Here is a 20,704-nt window from a genome sequence, read left to right on the forward strand (position 1 = left end):
CTAAATTTTCTAGTATTGACTATGCTGACTCATTTGTTGATATTAACTGTAAATCCAGTTATTGAATAGCCAATTTTTCAATAACACTCCCTGCCACTTTATTACCAAAAAATCTATCCATCAGATAAGAATACACTCTCCCTACCTACATATATATACATAACAGATTTTATATTGTGTTGATTTAAAAAAATGTCCCGAAAGGACATTATTTATTTGATTCCTTAAAATTCCATCTTTAGTGCTTAATATATTCAAATAGTTTTCTGAAGTACTAAAGATGATGCTTCATAATATACACATTCTCTACTGAGAGTCATAAGCTTTCAAATGTCAACTACCTTCTCTCTCAAAGGAGAAAACAACAGCATTAAGTATTTTCTCTAATCCTTATTTTAAAAAACAACATCTGTTCAGGGACTATTGAGAAAAACAGTGTATGAGTTTATATTATTACTTTTAATGTTTAATCGACTTGCTACCATGGTAACTAAAGGATGAAAAATAGAGGCAATTAAAATTTGATTGACTATATAGTTAAACAGTTATGCTCATATACACAAACAAGGTTCTCACAATGTCAGTAAAGAATTGGAAAAGAGAAAGGGAAAGAGGAGGATATGGGCTACACAGGTGAAGAGACAGATGAGCTGCAGAAAGTCTAACCACTGGGCCCTCCCTGATGGTGGAATGGGTTAAGTCTCAGCACTAAGAAGCTATCACAGCCACTAAACCATGAGTTCGATCCTTGCCCCGCAGGTGATCCACATGGTGTGGCAGATCTCTCCTGACCCACCTGCTGCTCCCCTCAGGAGTGTATTTCAGTCTATCTGCTTGTTCTTCTCTCCACTCTGTCTCTGGTGAATCCTCTCATGCACCACCCCTCTGCCTGTACTCCACTTCTTCTATGTATGAATAAGTAAATCTTATAAAAAGAGCAGAATATTAAAAGAAAGGTCTAACCACCGCCGTATTTTCCTCTGGTTTCTAGCTCCATGTCCGGCATATGGTCCACATACAGTAAAGAGTTTTCAGATAAGCACAGGAGGATAATCTAACCAGAAGAGGAAATGCCAATGCTTCAATGCCCCAATTTTTTACTTTTCTAACTCTGATTTGCTACTTGTCATAGCCTCTTCAGAAAGCAAAGTTTTTCTAAAAATCAGTTTTCATGGTTATCATTTTGAAAATGCCAAGAGTAAGGATACCCTAACATAGAACATTTTTTCTCTTACCCTAAACTAATATGCACTATATGACTTTAATGATGGGGTTTGGAGGTGTGACTCTGCAAACTGGAATATGGCTGTTCTTCTAATCCTCATGTAAGTCTTTGTTTTGTAAACAGATATGTTATATCTATAATCCATTATATTTCAGAGTCTAATTCTATTTATTAGTAGTTATTTTAAAGATTTATTCATTTATGCATAAAGAACTAGGGTACAAGCCAGAGGTGCAGGGGTAGTGAGAGGACTCACCGGAGTGGGGAGCAGAACAGTGGGCATGACAGGAGAGATCTGCTGTGCCATGTGGGTCACCTCTGGGGTAGGGATCGATCTTGTCCTGAAATGGCTTTAGCTTATTAGTGCTGTGCTTTCACCTTCTGTGTCACCAGGGAAGGCCCAAGTCTAATTCTATTTTACAAATGATCCTTTTGATGAAGGGATACATTTTAATGGGTGTTAAATCTAGTAAATGGATTAAGAAATAATATTTCCCAATAATTTGAAAAATTATTTTCAAATCTGACTTGCAATGAAAACTTGGACACAAATACATTTATTACATATTTTCTAAGAAGTAAAACAAGTTCATAGTTTTAGTGAAAAGGTCACATAACAACAAACAATCCATCTTCATCTATTTACCCACAATTGTCTGCATGCCCTCTATCCTCTACACTTCAACAAAATTTTGCAGTTTATACTGACTCACACTTTGACTTCTTTAGTGTTCCCTCTCAGACCTCTCAAATGCCCTTTTGTTACCTTTTCTCTACTGTTAGGTCAAATCGAAGGCTTAGCAAGGATTGTTACAAGAATTATTTTCAGGAAATGAAGAGAAGGGAGGCGAGAACTGGTTCTTGGTGAAAAGCCAAGGCTTAGGCGAGATAATTTCTTGTTTTGATTTTGACTCTCGGCATTAAAACAAGATTATTTTATGGTTTCTGTTCTAGTCTTGGAAAGTTCAACATTTGACACACTGATATTTGACTACTGAGGTCATACTTAGAAATCAGTGCTACTTACATTACCACATACAGATAGTAGTGAAATCCTAACTTGGGGAATTAATACCATGAATGCTATAGCTCATATTGTTTGGACATGTGACAACTTCAAACATTGTGTTTCAAACAAAATACACAAACTATTTGCTTAAATAATGATTTTTTAATCACATAAGAAACTTGGAAAACAAAGCTGTTTTATAATAAATAAAATGGTAAGGCACTGAGCAAGGCACTGTATTGGACACAATGAGGTATGGCCCTTGCCAAGTTACATACATAGCCCATCAGTGTGTGTGTTGGTGAAATCTTGGAAAAGCTATCTACTGAAGCTATCTACTGAAGTGGAATACAAACCTAGAATATGACAGAGTAATCCTCTTTCAAAGTACATATCTAACTAAGAGAATTCCCAAGTATTAGGGATACACAAAAATGATTCTGGGACTTTATTTATAATCAAAAACAGGAAACAACTCAAATATATTCATAGAATTAAATGAACAATTTATGATATATTTATACAATAGAATACTATATATCATCAAAAAGGAAATACTATGAATGAATTTCACACATCTGAGTCAGAAAAGTCAGACACATAAAAAAACATACTGTGTGATTTCATTTATATGATGTTTAAGAAAAAGAAACTAATAATGTAAGTCAAAATAGTAGTTACATTTTGTGGGAGAAATGACTGAGAAGAGTCTCAAGGGAGACCTGAATTGTAGGAAATATATCTTAATCTGAGTAGGAATATTCTAGGCATAAAGAGAAATATTCAAGAGACATTTTAAAAGAAATATTTAACTTTCAAACTGATAAAGGGAACATAAAGGAGATTTGGGGAAAGAATGAATTCAGTTCTGAATATGTTGGTTATAGGCAGATGTAAAAATTCATCTAACTGTACACAAAGTAGAATATTTGTGCATTTAATGCAGATGTACTATACCTTAACCAAAACAATTTTTTAAATTAAAAAAATAGAGAAGAATCAAATCTTCATTGGATGAATAGAAGTATGCAGAGTACCAGGACTCACAGGTAAGCAGCAAGGGCAGATTGGTCAGGTGTTCAGCATTAATCCAAAAAGTCCATGGATGGACATCATGAGGCTTAGATCCTAAGTACTACTCCAAATAGTCACACCAAAGTATGAATTAAAATAGTGCTTTTAAGTTTATTTCACAATACAATCCAAATGTCAGTAGGTAATTATAAATTTTCTATGCAAAATATTTTATGATGAAAAGATAGTCAATAAATGTCTATCAATAATCTATGGTAATACCAAGAGATGGGTACAGTTTACAAATGTGGGAGTTGAGAGTCTGGAGAAGCCACAGTGAGACAGCTACTTAGGTAGTTTCTCAAAGGACATAGGAAACAAGCCAGAATCTAAAAGGTTACAAACAGAAGCAAGACCTTGCAAAGGGTGGTGCACAAAGGTATTGACTTGATTTTTTTTTTTTTTTTTTTTGGTTTGGATGTCACAGGGCAATATGCTTAGTTAGACTGTAGACAGCCGTGAACTGTCATGCTCTGAATGCATATCGATTTCCTAGGTATCTGAAGATGGAAGTGTTCCTGCTAAGGGAACAACATAAATGGATGATTATGAGAGTCTAAGTGAATCTTTAGATTGAAAAAATAGTTTGGGCTCAATTCACAAAGTACCACGAACACCATACTGAACAAATTCTTCAGTAATATTAGAGGAACACACCACCCCAACGTTTTGCAGCTCTGTAGAGCTAAGCCAACTATGTTACAAGCCTTAACAATACATGCTGTAAGCAGCTGAAGGATAGCTTATTTACAGAAGATTAAAAGATTTATAAGACACATAAACCTTAGAGGAATGTTAAAATGATTATTAAAAAATCAATAAGATACTGGTTAGGAACAATCCCTGTTCAGTGGTGTTTGTTATGGACATAAAATTGTTTGAAACCATTAGTTTATTCTGCAAGATTTTGTTAGCTTGAAGGAAAGTTAACATACAGTAAAATGCTGATATAATTATGGATGTATTTTATTTAATAATTTTACACTACTGTAGAGGATTAGATAAGATAGCTCTTTGATGTTATAATCTAAGGTATCCACTTTGTCAGGGGCTGGCCAGTACCCAATGATTAGTAGCTCTAGCTTGTATACACATGTACATTGAGACATTCTAGATATATTTAATAAATTGTTATATTGAAGATTAAGATGCAGAAGTTGTCCTCAGTTATGCTTTAACTTTATAAGATAAACTTCTCATGCTTATTTATCTGTGGCTTAAAAGTTTGACCATGTTTTTTGTTGTCTCATCATTACCTTTGGTAGAAATAAACTCTAGACTTGTGTATTGTTTGCTAGAATTATTAAAGGTAGTGGTGTAAAGTAGAAATTCTATTGCAAAGTTTGGATATATGATGGATTTTAGCAGAAACACAGAACACTGGTCACGTAAAGCTACTAAAAGTAAATATCTGAACTCATGCTTTTAAATACCTAAAAATACAGCAGTAGCTAGACATTTTAAAAAATATTTATTTATTTATGTATACATGAACTGGGGTACAGGCCAGAGGTGTTGGGGGTGAGAGGATTCACCGGAGACATAATGGGGAACAGAACAGGCAGATTTGGTGAAACACACTGCTGAGGGGAGCAGAGGAGAGGCAGGAGAAGTCTGCTGCAGCATGTGGGTCAGCTCCCTGGCTGGGAATTGAACTCATACTGCAGTGGGTGCAGATAGCTTCATACTGCTGTACTTTAACCCACTGTGCCACCAGGGAGAACCCCTTGCCTTTGCATTTTTTAATGTCATGTTTTCTTAGAACTTTGTACCTAGAAGTCTGGCTCCTCTCTTTTGTTTTATTCATATAGCTGTTGCGTAGCTCCCTTGCTGAGAGGACTTAAAAGCAGTGGCAGACCAGTGGCAATGAACATATCCATTATTAAGATCTTAGTTTTCAAATATCATTCCACTAAAAGGAGCCAAGGATCCTTTGAAAAATGACTAATTACAGGGGTGGAGCAAAGAAAACGCAAGGTTAAAATGGAACATATTCTTAAATAAAATGTGTACAGAGATCATAGTGACATGTCAGGAGGAAAAAATGAGCCTTCTTATCAGAGTATACATGGGCCAAATTTGTGGCAACTGAAGCATCAAAATGAATAATGACAGTAATGAATTATACCCCTTTGAATAAATTAATATAAAAAGATAGATGATAGATAAGCAGACAGATATAAACAAACAGAAATACAAAAGAGAAAGTTTTTCCCTACAGTAAGAAGCCAACTAATAAATGCAGGAATGACAACCAGAAAATCACTGCTTAGCAACCATCATAATAATGATTCGGGCATGAATCATTAAGAGATGCAAAACTTGTAGGTAAAATAGGATACTAAGTTGTCTCAGAGTATCTCTTCATAGGGTGCTTATTCATTTTAAATAGAAAAATAACTTCCCATAAGAGAAACCTGGAAGTCACCCCCTTAACCAAATGATCAAACAACATAACTCAGTATCACGTTCTCTTGATTTTAGGGTGGGAAGATATTTAGTTTTGAATAAACTCTAATTTTGCCTTAAGACATTTTTAGCTTATTTTTATTATGGATATTTATCAAATTTCTTAGATGTTTTATTCAGCTATACATACATAAAATTAATAGTTCAGAATCCAGTGTCCACTAAACCAGTTTCTACTACACCATTCATGCACAGCAAGAGTTACACATGTGGTCAGTTATGATTTTAAAAAAGAACCACCCACCTCTCCTCATATATGGGTGTTTCTTAATTGTTCATCTTATTTTTAAAAAATCAGGCAATGAGAATTTATCATATTTCCCCCTTTGTTTCTTTGCTAATAGGTAATAGATTTCAGTGCTGTTGCAGAAATTATATATTCTTTCTATCATTATATGACAAAAATTTTTATATTATGGAAGTGTGTATATTCAATAATGAAAGAAATTTTAATTTCACTATACAGAAAGCACTTAACTGACAGCACCTATGCCTATATCTATTGTACTGTGCTGTCAAGTCTGTCAGAAACTACAATATTTCAGTAGTCAAAGACTATATAAAGCTCTTGATAGAGAAGGTGTTTAAAATTGTACATATTGGCTATAGATTATGGCTATAAATTACTTTGTATATAATACTATCTTTATCTGAATTTTTAAATAGATGATGAATCGGGTCTTACTATAGTGATACATATAAAGAGAAATATACCTCATGCAGACAAATGAAGGCTGGAGTTGTAGATAAATCAACAAGCCGCTCATCTTGGATGTTAACTGTGGGTGCTATGGCATAAATGGGATCTTCTTTAGCCTTTTCATCTTCGTCTTCCTCTTCTTGTTCAGTGTCTGTTGTACTGTCTTCCATGTTTCACAATTCTAAAATGAAATCATTCTATACTCAGCTATCTAAGGATGTCTTTTTTACAATGTAACATTAATAAAAAGTAAGCAAAACTCAATTGCAATAAGCTGCTCTCCAAAGAAACTCTATGTTGGGAAATTTATCTACATTCATGTTAACATAAGTCTTTGTTGTAAAAATTATTTCTTTTGCTACACCAATAAATAATTCTAACTTTAAAAAGTAAGATATTTTTCATGAACTGTAAAAAAAATATATATCTAGAATATGAACTCTTTAGGTCAGAAACCAAAATTTACTTACTGAGCGTTGTAGTAAGTGTTCAATCACTATTCTCTGAATGGGCAAATAAACATTAACTTCATCCTAAATTATAACACAAATTTAATTCAAATTATTTCTGGAGAGCTAAAAATCAACTTGCTGTGGTGCCCCATCCCACCGGGTGAATGGCTCCACACTTGTACTGTCTGCTGGGACCCAGCTCAAGCCAACACTGTGTGCACTGCCAACTGGCCACTTTCCCATGCTCAAGTGCATGCTCAAGTATCCCATCAGATCACTTACAGAACATTAGCTCAAAAATAAAATTACTAAGAATTTCAAGATGGTAACATCAGAGTGTTAACACAAATGCAGGCCTTTTCTGAGAACAGGTCCTTGTGTGTCTGCAGCAGTCACACAACTATGATGCCAGTCTTGTGCACTGGCTGTTCGTTTGCTCAGGTATTCAGGGAGACCCAAAGAAGTTTCTAAAAGGACCTTGTTTGGGCCTTTATGATCTTTTATCCCATTTTTGTGGCATTTGGGATGGCTGCCCTTCCAAGAGAGAGCTGGGAGGGGCCCTCCATTGCATAAGTGAATGCTCTTCTACTAATCATTTGCTCTTTTGTGGTCTGAAATAATATATGAATCTGGACCCAACAGAAAAGTAGGCCTGCACTCTTCTCTTGCCAGAAAAGGTAACTCCATAAAACTCATAATATTAAGGTTTGGACTTTTGTTGAATATGTATCATCTCTTATAGCCATTTTTTTTTTCAGTTTAGTTACTCCTTGATGATAGGGATCCCCATTCTTTTAATATGAAAAACTTGTTGTGCAAAATGAATCCAGGAGGTATGATAGTCAATTTAAAGTCAAGTGACCACAGACATATCATTTACTCATCAAGTCTCTTTCTTTCTCTTGAAAATGGAAGTAGCAATAACTAATTGTCGGCTTCATGAACAACATATGCAGACTAAATGTGATAATGCCTCTGGACTTCTAGCTTCCAAGATATCTTCAGTTTTCTACCACAGCCATAAATTGCACATGTACTTGTTTTCCTCCTCTGCTAGAAATAGCTTCTTCATAGGTGGTAGCATGTACCTTTATCAGGAGGCACCACAATGCTTTACTTTCTTTCTTTTTGTGATATTGATAGTCATTCAGATCATTTAGATTTCCCCTGCTTTAACACATTTTCTTTCAATGCCATAAATCACCCTTTTAAACGTACCCATTATTATTAAGGCATTACAACACTTTACAATTGGTAAATAATCACAGCTTATTTGAATCTTCAGTGAGCTGGAAATAATTAAGTTACATATCTAAATTTCTTTGTGTTAATATGCTAAAATGTATATTTGATAATTTCCTGGGTGTCAGAGGTTAATAATTATTGCAGAAGAATATCTGCTTCAGAAAATTAAACTGTACCCATTATTTTTACCTTTTTCAAAAAACACAATGTAAACAAAAGTAGCAGAATAGTATATCCTCATGTAGCATCAACTAGTTTCAACAAATATCAATTCATGAGCTATTTTGTCTTATCTAAAGTCCTCTCCCCACAACTGCCCATATTATTTTGTAGCAAAATCTCGATAGCTAGATAATATATACTGAAGGACTCTGTAATAATATACAAATAGTCCTCATTCCATTTCCAGCTACATAGCATTCCTTTGCCTCCATGAATAACAAGTTACTCAACCCTTAATTTATAAACATATAGTGCATCCATTTTTTGGCTATTAAAGCTTTGCAATATATGGCACATATATTTATTTCAAAATATTTTTAAGGGTTCCTGAAATCTTTATAACTCAGTTGGCATGAACCTTGAAAACTTAAGTTCAGACAATCTTCTCTAAGAACTGCACCTTAAATATGGTATAGTTTACCCAGCCAACAAAATTGGATATTATGGTGAATTTGTGCAAATTCCTCAGTCTGCTGAAATTTTCAAATTCCATTATTCTGAAAACATTCTAAATAGTTTTAAAGCAAGTGAAACATTTTACATTAAAAGCAACTAAAAGACACTGTAACAAAGTTCTGAAAGATATTATCAAACTTAAACCTTCAGGAAAGGAGAACAAGTGACTAGTTAAGAAAATTCAATAGAAGTAAATATAAAATTCTTGTGAATTAAAACTAAAGCAGTAATTAATCTATGTAATAGGAAGAAAAGCTCTTAAATTGATACCAGACTTTAACAGAAAAAAAAGAGTCTACGGATTAGTTAACATAGAATTGCAAAATCTGTTGTATTAATATTATCACACTACAGATATATGATGAATTGCCAGATGTAAAAAAACAATTAAAAAATTCCATTCTTAGACTTCCATGACATAAACAAGAGAATATTGAGACATCTCAAATTCCTCATGTAGGAAGTATTGCAATAACTTAAGTATTGCAATTTTAGAAAAGAATAGCCCCATAATACCTAACTCAAAAAGCAAGTATTTATATAGTTGCTTTATGGAGACCAAGCATTTACAATGTTTCAAGTGATTTACAATCTAAAGAGGAAGCAAGGTGGGGAAATAAGCTTTGCATAGCAAGTTCTGCAATGAAGCAGCCCTGCCTAGAAGGTTAGATGATAAGGCCTGAGTTATGATATAGGAGTCTGAAGAGGACATTTTATAAGGGAGAGGACAGGAACTGAGCATTGGTACAGAAAAGCAAATGGCTAGTGGAGGAAGAAAGACGGTAAATAAAAGGTTTAGTTTTAGTATAGAAGAAAATTATTCATACTTCATCTTGGTGTTAAAAGAAAGCCAAAATAGGAAGCTTTACAAAGAGAAATTAAGCAATAAACATTGCAGGGTATGCCCTGTTTTGTAAGTCACACCACTACTTCCTCTTCCCTAAAGCTAAAGAGGTGATGATCATTTTGTTTGGATTTTGAACTCTTTTTTTTTTTTTTTTAAGATTTATTTATTTATTCGTACAGAACTGGGGTATAGGTCAGAGATGCAGAGGGTGAAAGGCTTCACCAGAGACAGAGTGGGGAGAAGAACAGGCAGATCGACGAAGTACACTGCTGAGGGGAGCAGCGGGCAGGTCAGGAGAGGTCTGCCATGCCATGTGGATCTCCTTCAGGGCTGGCGGGAATCGAACTCATGTGGAAGTGGCTTAAGCTTCTTTGTGCTGTGCTTTAACCCGCTGCGCCACCAGGGAGGGCCCTGGATTTTGAACTCTTAAGGAAATTTTTCTTCAGTTGAAAAGAGCATGTACAAAAATTAAAAATTAAATCCCCATGTGCTCGAGAATAGGGCAGGATACGCAAATAATATGACTTTCTGTAGGTAAAACTGCAACGCCAAGAAGGATGTATTTGGAAACCACAATTTTGCTACTACTTGTCACTAAAGAAGCACAATTTTCCTCACTTTAGAATAGCAGGGCATGATGTAAAGTCAAACGCGATATTTCTCTCCTAAGCTGTTTTTCATACTTTAGCTTTGCTAACTGCACTGGAAGCTTGGTATGTGGTCCTACCTGACCACATCTACAGTAACCAAGAGACTTCTTGGGGGAAGGAAAAAGTCTGGGACACTAATATTTTGGGGGGGGGGTGCAGTTTACTTATTTAAAAATGGAAATGTCAAACAGGGTTACAAAATTGTGGTAAGTTTAAAATTATACAAGAAGTACCTCTCACTGGTGTCAGTGTATCTCCATGATTGTACATATATTTTGTGGAAAATGAGGCCTCTTTTCAGAGGCCTCTGGTCCACAGTACAAGCATAATCGGCAGTCAGTCTGACATGCAGCCTACAGTGACCTCAGATCTCCTTAACCACTGCCACCAATAGCATCACAAGTCTAAATACAAGACATATACTTACTCTTTTATTCTATGCATCATTGTATGATATTACTACTGTACAAAGACAATATCTGACAATATATGAGCTTATATATGAGCTTATATATGACAATATATGAGCTTAATATATGAGCTTAAGCTTAAAAATTTTTTTATAGGTTCAGAAACAGATTAAAGGTCATTTTTTAAAAAGGTAGGATAGAGTAACTTTGTCATTCAAAGACCAAAAAACAAACCACAACTTCTTTCTGTTTCTAAAAAAAATATGAAAATGAAAAACATTTCTTAAAAATGAATTCTGCAAAAAATAACCCATTCAGGCACAGAAGAAAAAAAAACCGTCAATGAGATAAAATTTATCTCATAAATGAAGTGCTAAAGTAGCTATGTGGTCATGGGCTAGCTTTATTTAAAAAAAAAAAAGGTACACATAAAGAAAAAAATACTCCTGAAAGGAAGTATCAAGGGCATATTTAGGCTAGCTTAATCTTAAATTATGTGCATGTGCAACTAACAAGGAACATGATAATCACCCATGTAAGACTGTTACAGGATAAGCTGCCAGCCTGGGAGGTTGTGTACTGAAAGTGCTCTAGACTTACTGCCAATTCATCTCACTACTCTTTTGTCTCCCTCTGCTCACTGCAACTTGACCCCAAATACAGATCCAAGAGAAGTTACCCTCTTTCTCTTCAAAGCTTCTTATATCCTACACTCTCATCTCAGAAATCTATCCAGCCAAAATTCAGAAGTGAGTGGGTATGACAGGGTCACAGAGGGCATTGCCATCCATGTGGAAGAATTGTGAGAGGAAGAAACATGACTGAGCAGACGTATCCTTTTGGCAGCTCTCACCTGCAGGCAGGCCCTCCTGCCCAGTGGCTATGAGTCACCTGTGTACCTAACCATAATATTTAGGTAGCCTTTCACAATTTAAACAAAGCTTTTCCTCATAGTACTTTGCTTAATCCTTATAGCAGTCATGTTCTAGTAGCATTATTATCTCTATTTTACAAATGAGGAAATTGAAGTTTAAAGAATATAATGGTATGCCCAAGATCACATAGCAATAAATGGCAGTATTTATTTTCAAACCCATGTTAACCTAGCTCCAAACCTCCCATCCTTACCCATTATACCATTTAGTGGTTTTGCCATGGCCTTAACAATGACTTTGCCTTTTGGCTTTCTGTAACAGAAAGTAGGATCAAGAATACAGGCAGGCTGTTGGAACTCAACTTCTGTCACTATAAAGTGGTAAGGCTAGGACCCTTTCAGCAAAGCGTAGGCAAACAATGTTTAAATCAATTAAAGACATTAATTCTTTCAGAACAACAATCATCAGAAAATCCATGATGTGGTTAGACTTGATTGTACAAAACAATGGGCTATACTGTTACTTGTTGCTATAGTTACAAATCAAATGAAAGTCCTCACATATACAATGTGTGGCAAGAAGCTCTGGTCTTATACTGGCAGTAATTTGCAGTCATTCTGCAAGTCTAGTCAGGCTTCAGAAATTCAAACAGTGCCTGAGAGGCCCTATCAGTTCCCTTAGTAATTTCCAAATAATTTAGCAGAAAGCAGCAGAGACTGGGTTGCAATACTGTGGGAGGTTTGGAATGGCGAAGATTGTTTGAAGCTGACAATCTTCCAGAACGTCTATAAATTAGAAAAAAAAAAAAAAAAGAGTAAAGATTCCATCGGGTTGTGTGCAATCTAGAAACCTCACACTGCAAGGCATTCCTGACTTATGCTATGAAAATGTATATGTTTTCCAAATTTCAGTTTTGCTTTTGCTTGTATCTTTAAAAGAAATGCCAGAAAATAGATTCACAGCATTACAGTAATTGTATATCCTGTCTAATTAGTCATTGCCTTATAAACATAGTAGGAACCGGGGTCTTGATCAATCTGTTTATTTTGCAAATAACTTCATGCTATATTGGCTATCATTGTTTTCCATCTGCAACAGTCTATTCCTCTCCTTTTTCTCCTGTTATTTCATATAATATTGGGATTAGAGGCTTTAATCTGCCAGGATGACAACATGGGACATGCATATTACTACTACCATGTTCATCAATGTAGTCTTGAATCTAATTCCTCCCTTTCCTGTGTGACTTTGGGTGAGATAGTCAATCTCTAAGTGACTGTTTTCTTAACTGCAAGATGATTTGAGTTGTAAAGATTAAATGGGACAATGTATGTTCAGCCTCTTCAGCCCAGCGCTGAGCAGAGTCCTCAATAAATATTAGCTCCCTCCCACCACTGCTTGTTTTTTTTTCTTTTTTGCCTTCATGGATAGCATGTCTTAAGTTGTTTTTTTGGGGAGAAAATAAACAGACCTGAACTATAAAATACATAGCAAAAAATATAGGCAGTAAGCTATTTGACATTAGTTTTGGACATTAGTCTGTGGATTTGACAAGGGAAATGAATGCAAAAATCAACAATGGGACCAAATCAAACTAAAAGCTTTGGCACAGTGAAAGAAATCACTATCAAAAGGAAAAGACAGCATCATGAATGTGAAAAGGAGCTAGTGGTTAGATGAAATGGGTAAAGCGGTCAATTATATGATAGTAGATGGAAATTAGACTTAGGTAGTGATCACAGTATAATACATAACATATCAAAATATAATGATATACACTTGAGGCATATGTTATAAACTAGTCACTTCAATAAAAGAGAGAATAGATTTCCATTGTTTGAGAGTAGGATGGACATATCAATTGGTTAAATTTTTGCTAAGTCAAGTGAATATGTTCAAATTTAAGGGTAACAACTAGAAGAAAATAGTTTTCCATCCTACAATAGAAGGAAAAGGTAAAGAAAAGATTTATACTAAAACAATGTATGAATGGAAAAAGGAGTTAAAAAAAAGCAAGGTTAATAGAAAACACAAAATAGGATGAAACAAGGATAAGTATAAATGTAAAAATATGAGTTAAATTTATCTGTTGGTATAAATTCTCAAAATGGATAAAAAATATCTAGCTTCCTTTTGTTTTAAGATAATCCCTTAATAATACAGAATGTTTAAAGTAAAAGGACAGACATATTATTATTAGGTAAAAATATTTATGAAGATAATCATACCAGAAGTAGAGGGTCATTATTTAATGACACAAAAGAAAATTTATCATGGAAATATTAATTCTGAACCCATACATAAGTACCTCCATATTCTCAAAACAGATTATATACTAATGGAATTTCTACTCAAAGGTTTTATCAGTGCTATGTGATTTTTAAAAATACCATTACAACCTTATAGAAATGAAACAAAACATTGACACATACAACTCAAGTATAAAGTAAGCTTGTAAAATTTCTCTATTATAAATAAATTGTCTGGTTGTAATAAATACTATTTTAAACACAAACATATATTGTTTCAGTACAAAGTGATCTCATCCCTCCACCTTGAGATTATTTCTGGATATTTGCAATTTATGCAACATCTCAAAGTTTATATTGTGGGAAAAACTGACATTAAATAACAAAGTTTTCTCTGTGCATCATCTGCATGTAAACAGTTAATAGGCAGATTTCAACTGTAAACAGTTAACATACATATTTAAAATACTCAGTTTCTATTGGTTGTTAGTTTAGATTATTAAATTTATTAAGATATCACAAGAGGAATGGAAGTCACTAGATGTATTTGTTTTAAAAATTTATAATTAAGAATGATAGATAATTCCAAAGGCTTTTGCTTCTTAAACTGAGTTTAGGTTACATTTTTTCTTAAAACTCTCATGCCCTCTGCTGTCCATTTGTTGAGTAAATAATCATTAAATAAAGTAAAACATTACTTGACATTTACATTCAGATGGTAAGAAATTCACCTATTTCACTATTTGAGTCAGTCTGTGGAAACTGTATGCTAAGAAATACTTTAAATTTTTTTATTATAAATGTATGTTAATTATTGGAAATATTTTATGTTAAAATCACTAGTACTATTACCAAGTTGGAATCACAGCATTCACTTATTATTGTATTACAGAAGATTTCCCATATAACAGGGATTTTTAATTATACAAAAAATTTAATTTTTAAATTGCTGCATAATATTCCAGATGACTACCAAGCTATGTAAAACTTTCCTACTTTTGGATATTTAAGTTGTTTCATTTCTTTGTTAGTGTCAGTAACCTGGTACAACAAAATTCCTTGAACATAAGTTTTTTTTTAGACATACCGAATTTTATGTACACATTAAATTCCAGAAAATTTCAGGTCATGGGTGTACATATTTTTCAAGTGCTTTAACCTTATGGCTAAACTGAATGTAAAATTTTATACTTCCCTTTCATTTAATGAACAATTTTTTTTTCTTTAAAGGTGTCAGGAAGATAGAAGGACCTCTTGGTAGAGTGATAGAGAATCAAATTTTCTAAGCATTTAATCTTAATCTTTCTGAATTGTTTCCTCATATATGATGTGAGGATAAAGTGATCTTGCTAAACACAAAATGATTTGTGATGATAAAGTGAGATAATGTATGTACACATTCTTGGAAATTATGTTATTCAGATAAAAGGTGGAATTTATGTTAGTCATTTATTAGACAGATAAGATCAATGACCCATGAAATTTATTAAAGTCTCAATACTTTTTAATATCTTATATTAAGCCTAATATCAATAATTTTCTTCCTTTTCAAACATGATCAGGAAAAAAATATTTTAGTCGGGTTTCAAAGAACTTATAGAATTGAAGATTGAAGCACCAAAACGGAGAGAGAAGCAGGAGAGGAAAAATTAGTTTCTCCTGTATTTTAAATTGCCTACAAAATAATAAAAGGTAAAAAAGTTCTTATAGAGTCACTTAGTACAGTCTTTGTTCATCTTAAAGCTAAAAACTAAAAAACAAACAGATCGATCCAGGTGACAGATAAATCAGGGGCAGCACTAAGAAAATAATCAGTTCCATGCTTTCCATTGCTTTAAATGGTCTCTCTCACCTTTAATATCTTACTTTGTCTCTAAAACAGGTTTACTGCAGTAAAGAGATCAATGCTACTATTAACACAAGTTATGATCTTTCCGTTTTTTCTTGGCAACTTAGAATCAATGCTACCGCTAAAACAAAAATACAGTATTTTACATTGCAATTTTGTAGACTTTTTGATCTTTACAAAAATCCTTTAAGACAAGGAAGGTATTATTACTGTCGTTTTAACAGAGAATAATGACCACCCAGAGACACCCGATGATGTCCAATCTAAGATCACTTCGACTGAGTAAAGAGGCACGGTCTCTAACACTGTTCTCTAACGCAACGTGAGTTCCCTCAAAAAACACCTACCGGGCTCATCATTCGCTAGTCAAGGAAATTTTCTATTCTCAGACCTTGCACGAAATTAGAGATAGATGGATCTAACTACCTACTGAGGGAACTCCTAATCTGCATCTAATTCTCAATTTGAAAAGAACAGTTTCTTACCTCTTTCCTTGGTCTTGATTCTTGTCTAGGCTCCTATTTTTCTGTGTGGGTTTGGCCTCCTGGGGTTTACTCCAAAGCTCCACCCTCTTCAAAAGAAGTCGCGTCCTGGGTATCCAAGGAAACCACCCAGCCTTGCCCACCTTTCCTGTTCCGCGTTTTCCATTGGCCAATTGGATTCCGCGCAGATCTTATTTTTACTGATCCGCCAATGGCCAATGTGCTTAAGAGCCTGTGCCTTCCAAGCCCAGTCTAACACTAGCTCTTACGTTTTACCCTGCGCATTGCCTCCTGGGATATGTAGTTTATAACTGGTCCAGATTCCCTCTCCCTGTGGCCCTTGAGAACTATCTATCCCGTCATTCACCGCAAAAAGGACTAGGTCGGTGTAGAGTGCGCGTCACGGTTGATAGCTCAGAGGTTTGACTTTTCCACTTGTTTTTGAAGTATGTGCCACTGATTTTAAATTGCTTTTGAACCAGCAAACACTCGGCAAACGTCTCCCTTTTGGCTTGTACGGGCGGAGTGACCAGACTGTCCTGTGGCCGAAAAGTGGTCTGAGGGAGCGCCTGAGGGGCGCGCCATGTTTGCCCCCGGCTGTGGCAGGGCGCTTTGCTCCTTGCGGCTGAAGGGGTTCCGAGGGTGGGCGCGCGAGGTCGCCAGCTCCCGCTCAGGTTGGGGCGAATGCCAGCAGGGGACTGAGCCTGAGGTCCTTCCGCCCGGCCAAGTGCGCCGTACGCTGAAGGAGTGGTCGCTGCAGGTGAGCCCGTTCGGCCAGCTGAGGACGCGGCTCCCGTGTCACCTGGCCCTCAAGCCATTGGACCCCCTCACCTACCCGGACGGGGACCGAGTGTTGGTAGTGGTGAGCTGCGTAGAGGGCGGGGCGCCGGACCTTGCTGGCCTGCAGGTGAAGTATGATGAGGCGCTGAAGGAGGTGACCATCCTGTCTGACAGCATCGACCCGCAAGTGTCCGTGGAGGTGAACGCGCCCTTGAAGTTCGGCAAGTGAAGTTAATACGGATTTGGGGTCCGGAGTACAGCAAGCTTGAAAATTAGGCCGGCTTGCACTGTTAATGGTCCCTTTGGATCTGACTTTCTAATCGAACTTTTTCCTTTGGAAGCTTCCACTTTTCCGTTTTATTTTGAGTTTTTATGGAGTAGTTAGGAATTAGGTTCTCAGTTACAGAATTTTCATTAGTGGGGTGCAGGCATGTTAGGTTGAGTGGTATTTGTGGAATCTCCTATGTTATCCTTAGGCACTTTGTTCTTATTTTTGTCATTGAACTTGGTCAATAGAGTGGTTTAATTTTTAGACTTGATTTTCCTGGTAATTCATCACTTGGTATGTCAGTTCACCCTCATTTTCCCTTTCTTTACAGGCTTGGAGGTCTGTCCCCATTAAGCTCTGTGAGATTACCCATAGCTAACCTGGGCCAGGTGTTTTCGTTTCAAACGGATTGGACGTGTTGACTGGGAAAGCAATTAATAATACCTGCAAGCTATGTTTCCTAGTTGTGGGTTGTGTTATTTCCCAAATGGCAAGCTACTATGTGCACACTTTTATTTTTTTTAAAGATTTATTTATGCATACAGAACTGGGGTACAGGCCAGAGATGCAGGGGCGTGGAGAGGACTCACCAGAGACAGGGGGAGCAGAACAGGCAGATCGAAGTACACTGCTGAGCAAAGCAGGGGGTGGATCAGGGGAGGTCTGCTGGGCCATGTGGGTCACCTCAGGGCGGGGATTGAAATGCTGAGGTGCTTTAGCTTCTTAGTGCTGTGCTTTAACCCGCTGTGCTACCGGGAGGGCCTGTGCACACACTTTCTAGAGGAATCTCCCCGAGCTGTCCTCCTTGTTGGAATTGAAGGGTGATATTGATGATAATCACAATAGCAGTAAACACATAATAATCTGTCCTAATCCTTTCATTTGTACTCCAAATTACTATTACTGTCACCATTTAAGATAAGGAAATTGTGATATAGCACATTTAATAAAATAACTATTTATTACGAGTGGAAAATAGGAAAAAACGCGTGTCTTCATGATACATAAACTGGTGGGGGTAGATCCGGAATATGCCTATTCTCTCTCAAGATAGAAAGTACTGGAGATGAACTAATTGGAGTCTACTGATTCACACCTTTATTGCTTTCCAGCTTCTTTTCATTAGTCTACATGAGTAAGACACTCCCATCTAAAATGAGGGAAGGAAAATTTGCTGCTGTATTGTAGTTTAAAATAAACTGAATATTGAACTAAAGATAAGCAAAATTTTATGACAACAGAGACAGAAATGAAATTATCTGTGCTGTTGATCCCACACTGCATTACTTGTTTATTCTTTTATTTAGAGCCAGAGTCTCATTTTCAGTATGTTTCCATGTATCAATTTTATGGGCCCTCAGATCAGCAGAATTCAATTTCTTTCTACTACAGTTTGTCTATTATCTGTCTCAGAGAATGGATAACAGTGACATTACTGCTACTCAAGTGCTAAGGTAACTTCTTAGTGAGAGTAACATGTATTCAGACTCCCCCTTACTCCATGTCTGTGAACACTGCTTTAGATCAAACCTTGTAACCCTAAGTAAAACTTTAACAATTAAAAATTTCTGTCCAAACAAGTATGGGGCAAAGTTTTTAAAAAATATATTTTAGGTTAATCCCATACAAAGTATTGCTATTACTTTAAACTTTTAGAGACTGCTATCTACATAATTTCTTAAATATCATTTAGAAAAAATTTTAGACACCCAAGGTCATACCTTAAATTGTTAACAGTTAAGAATCGCACTTCTCTCTCCTTTTCTAAAATTTCTTAATACCATTATTTGTTCAATTTTGTGCTTTCGAGAGTATTCACTACTAGATTTTTCAGAATTGTTTCCTTTTTTCTTACTTCAGATATCTTAAAGGTAAATGTATGGTAATACTTTTAACTGTTAGATATGACAGTAAAAATAAGATTTAAAAAACAAGTCACCTGGCCCTCCCTGGTGGCGCAGCGGGTTAAAGCACTGCACTAAGAAGCTTAAGCCACTTCCACATGAGTTCGATCCCCACCTGCCCCGGAGGAGATCCACATGGCGTGGCAGACCTCTCCTGACCCGCCCGCTGCTCCCTCAGCAGTGTACTTTGCCGATCTGCCTGTTCTGCTCCCCGCTCTGTCTCTGGTGAATCTTCTCACCCTCCGCATCTCTGGCCTGTACCCCAGTTCTGTACGAATAAATAAATAAATCTTTAAAAAAAAAATAAAAAACAAGTCACCCTTGCTTCTTTTGCAGTTTGCTTTGAATTTGGGGGCAGTTTACCATGACATTCTAATTTGCTGTCTTATTTCAACTTGTATGTTTGTTTTTTCAGTGAAGTAAGCTTTCTGTGATCATCCCTAGGAGTGCTAATAAAAACTAAAGTCTTTTGCTTCCTTTACTCCTTTCCTTTGTTTCTCTTCAAATGATATGCAGCAGCAGAAATAATTATCTCTAAAAACTGAGAAAAGGCCATTAACATTTGGTCCAGCTGCCTTGGTGGATACCCCTTACCTTTATACTGACAACTGTGTTCTTTCCAGGGATCAATAATAGGGATATAAAAGCTGGATTTCTGTGGAATACTAAAATGCTTGGGAGCCCATTAACCATAGTACCTATTCTTTTATTTCTAGATTTGAATATCAAATCATCAGGGTCTGGCTGTGTAAAAGTCCAAAATATTGAGTGTGATAATTGCAAAATTGAAACCGATCATGGTACCAGCATCTTACAGACTATTAAGGTATATACATTTTTCTAGTTTTGTTTCAATAGTTTTTAAATTTTCAAACTATGAATATAATGTTAAGCTAATACTTTTCTACTTTTCATATAATGAGTGTAATTCATTTTAATATATGCCATTCTTACGGGGGCGAGATATATCATTGAGGTTTTGATTTGTGTTTCTCTTAGAAATGATGTTGAACATTTTATCATATGTCCATAGACCATCTGAATGTCTTCTTTGGAGAAGTGTTTATTTAGAGTGGTTGATTGGGTTATTTTTTTTTAATTGTTAATTGTGTGAACACTATATATTTTAAAAATTAACATTTTGTCAGATATGTTATATAAAGGTATCTTTTCCCAGTCTATAGATTGCCGTTTTATTTTCAAGAAGCCCCAAAGCTTTTTAATTTATTTTCTATTTTGTTTCTCTTGCCCAAATACATTTCTGCAATTGATGTCCAATAGTGTTATTACCTATATTTTCTTTTAAGTATTTTATGTTTTCAGTCTTAGAGCCAAGTCCTTAATCCATTTGAATTAATTTTTATTATGGAATTAAGGATTTAGTTTTTTCTTTTTGGATGTGTCTGTCCATGTTTCCTAACATCATTTGTTCAAGAATTTTTTTCCTTATTGTATGGAACTGTCTCCTTTGTCAAAGATTAGCTGAGCATGTGTATATGGGTTTAATTCTGGGGTTTCTATTCTGTTCTGTATATATA

General features: G+C 35.5%; 2 protein-coding genes across 7 annotated transcripts in view; one reads left to right on the forward strand and one right to left on the reverse strand.

The window, feature by feature from the left end:
* Positions 1-16,330, reverse strand: part of CCDC146 (coiled-coil domain containing 146) — an 89,240-nt gene extending 72,910 nt beyond the window's left edge. Inside the window, exons 1-2 of one of the 3 annotated variants that reach the window (XM_004676904.2) lie at positions 16,218-16,330; positions 6,492-6,658 (exon numbers count right to left, since the gene is read on the reverse strand). In XM_004676904.2, the coding sequence (XP_004676961.1) occupies positions 6,492-6,647 (156 nt within the window). In that variant the 5' untranslated portion in view covers positions 6,648-6,658; positions 16,218-16,330. The remainder of the gene's footprint in view (positions 1-6,491; positions 6,659-16,217) is intronic. The other 2 variants (XM_012720922.1, XM_012720923.1) reach the window with 2 other exon arrangements.
* A 258-nt stretch (positions 16,331-16,588) lies between these two features.
* Positions 16,589-20,704, forward strand: part of FAM185A (family with sequence similarity 185, member A) — a 33,571-nt gene continuing 29,455 nt past the window's right edge. For all 4 annotated transcript variants that reach the window (XR_001145116.1, XM_004677154.2, XM_012721111.1 and 1 more), the window contains exons 1-2: positions 16,589-17,215; positions 19,883-19,992. Coding sequence is in view for 3 of the 4 variants with exons in the window: in XM_004677154.2 (XP_004677211.1) it covers positions 16,798-17,215; positions 19,883-19,992 (528 nt within the window). In the remaining variant the exon portion in view is untranslated. The remainder of the gene's footprint in view (positions 17,216-19,882; positions 19,993-20,704) is intronic.

The sequence above is a fragment of the Condylura cristata genome, unplaced genomic scaffold, assembly GCF_000260355.1.
Source record: "Condylura cristata isolate star-nosed mole 26May11 unplaced genomic scaffold, ConCri1.0 scaffold00005, whole genome shotgun sequence".
Taxonomy (NCBI): domain Eukaryota; kingdom Metazoa; phylum Chordata; class Mammalia; order Eulipotyphla; family Talpidae; genus Condylura; species Condylura cristata.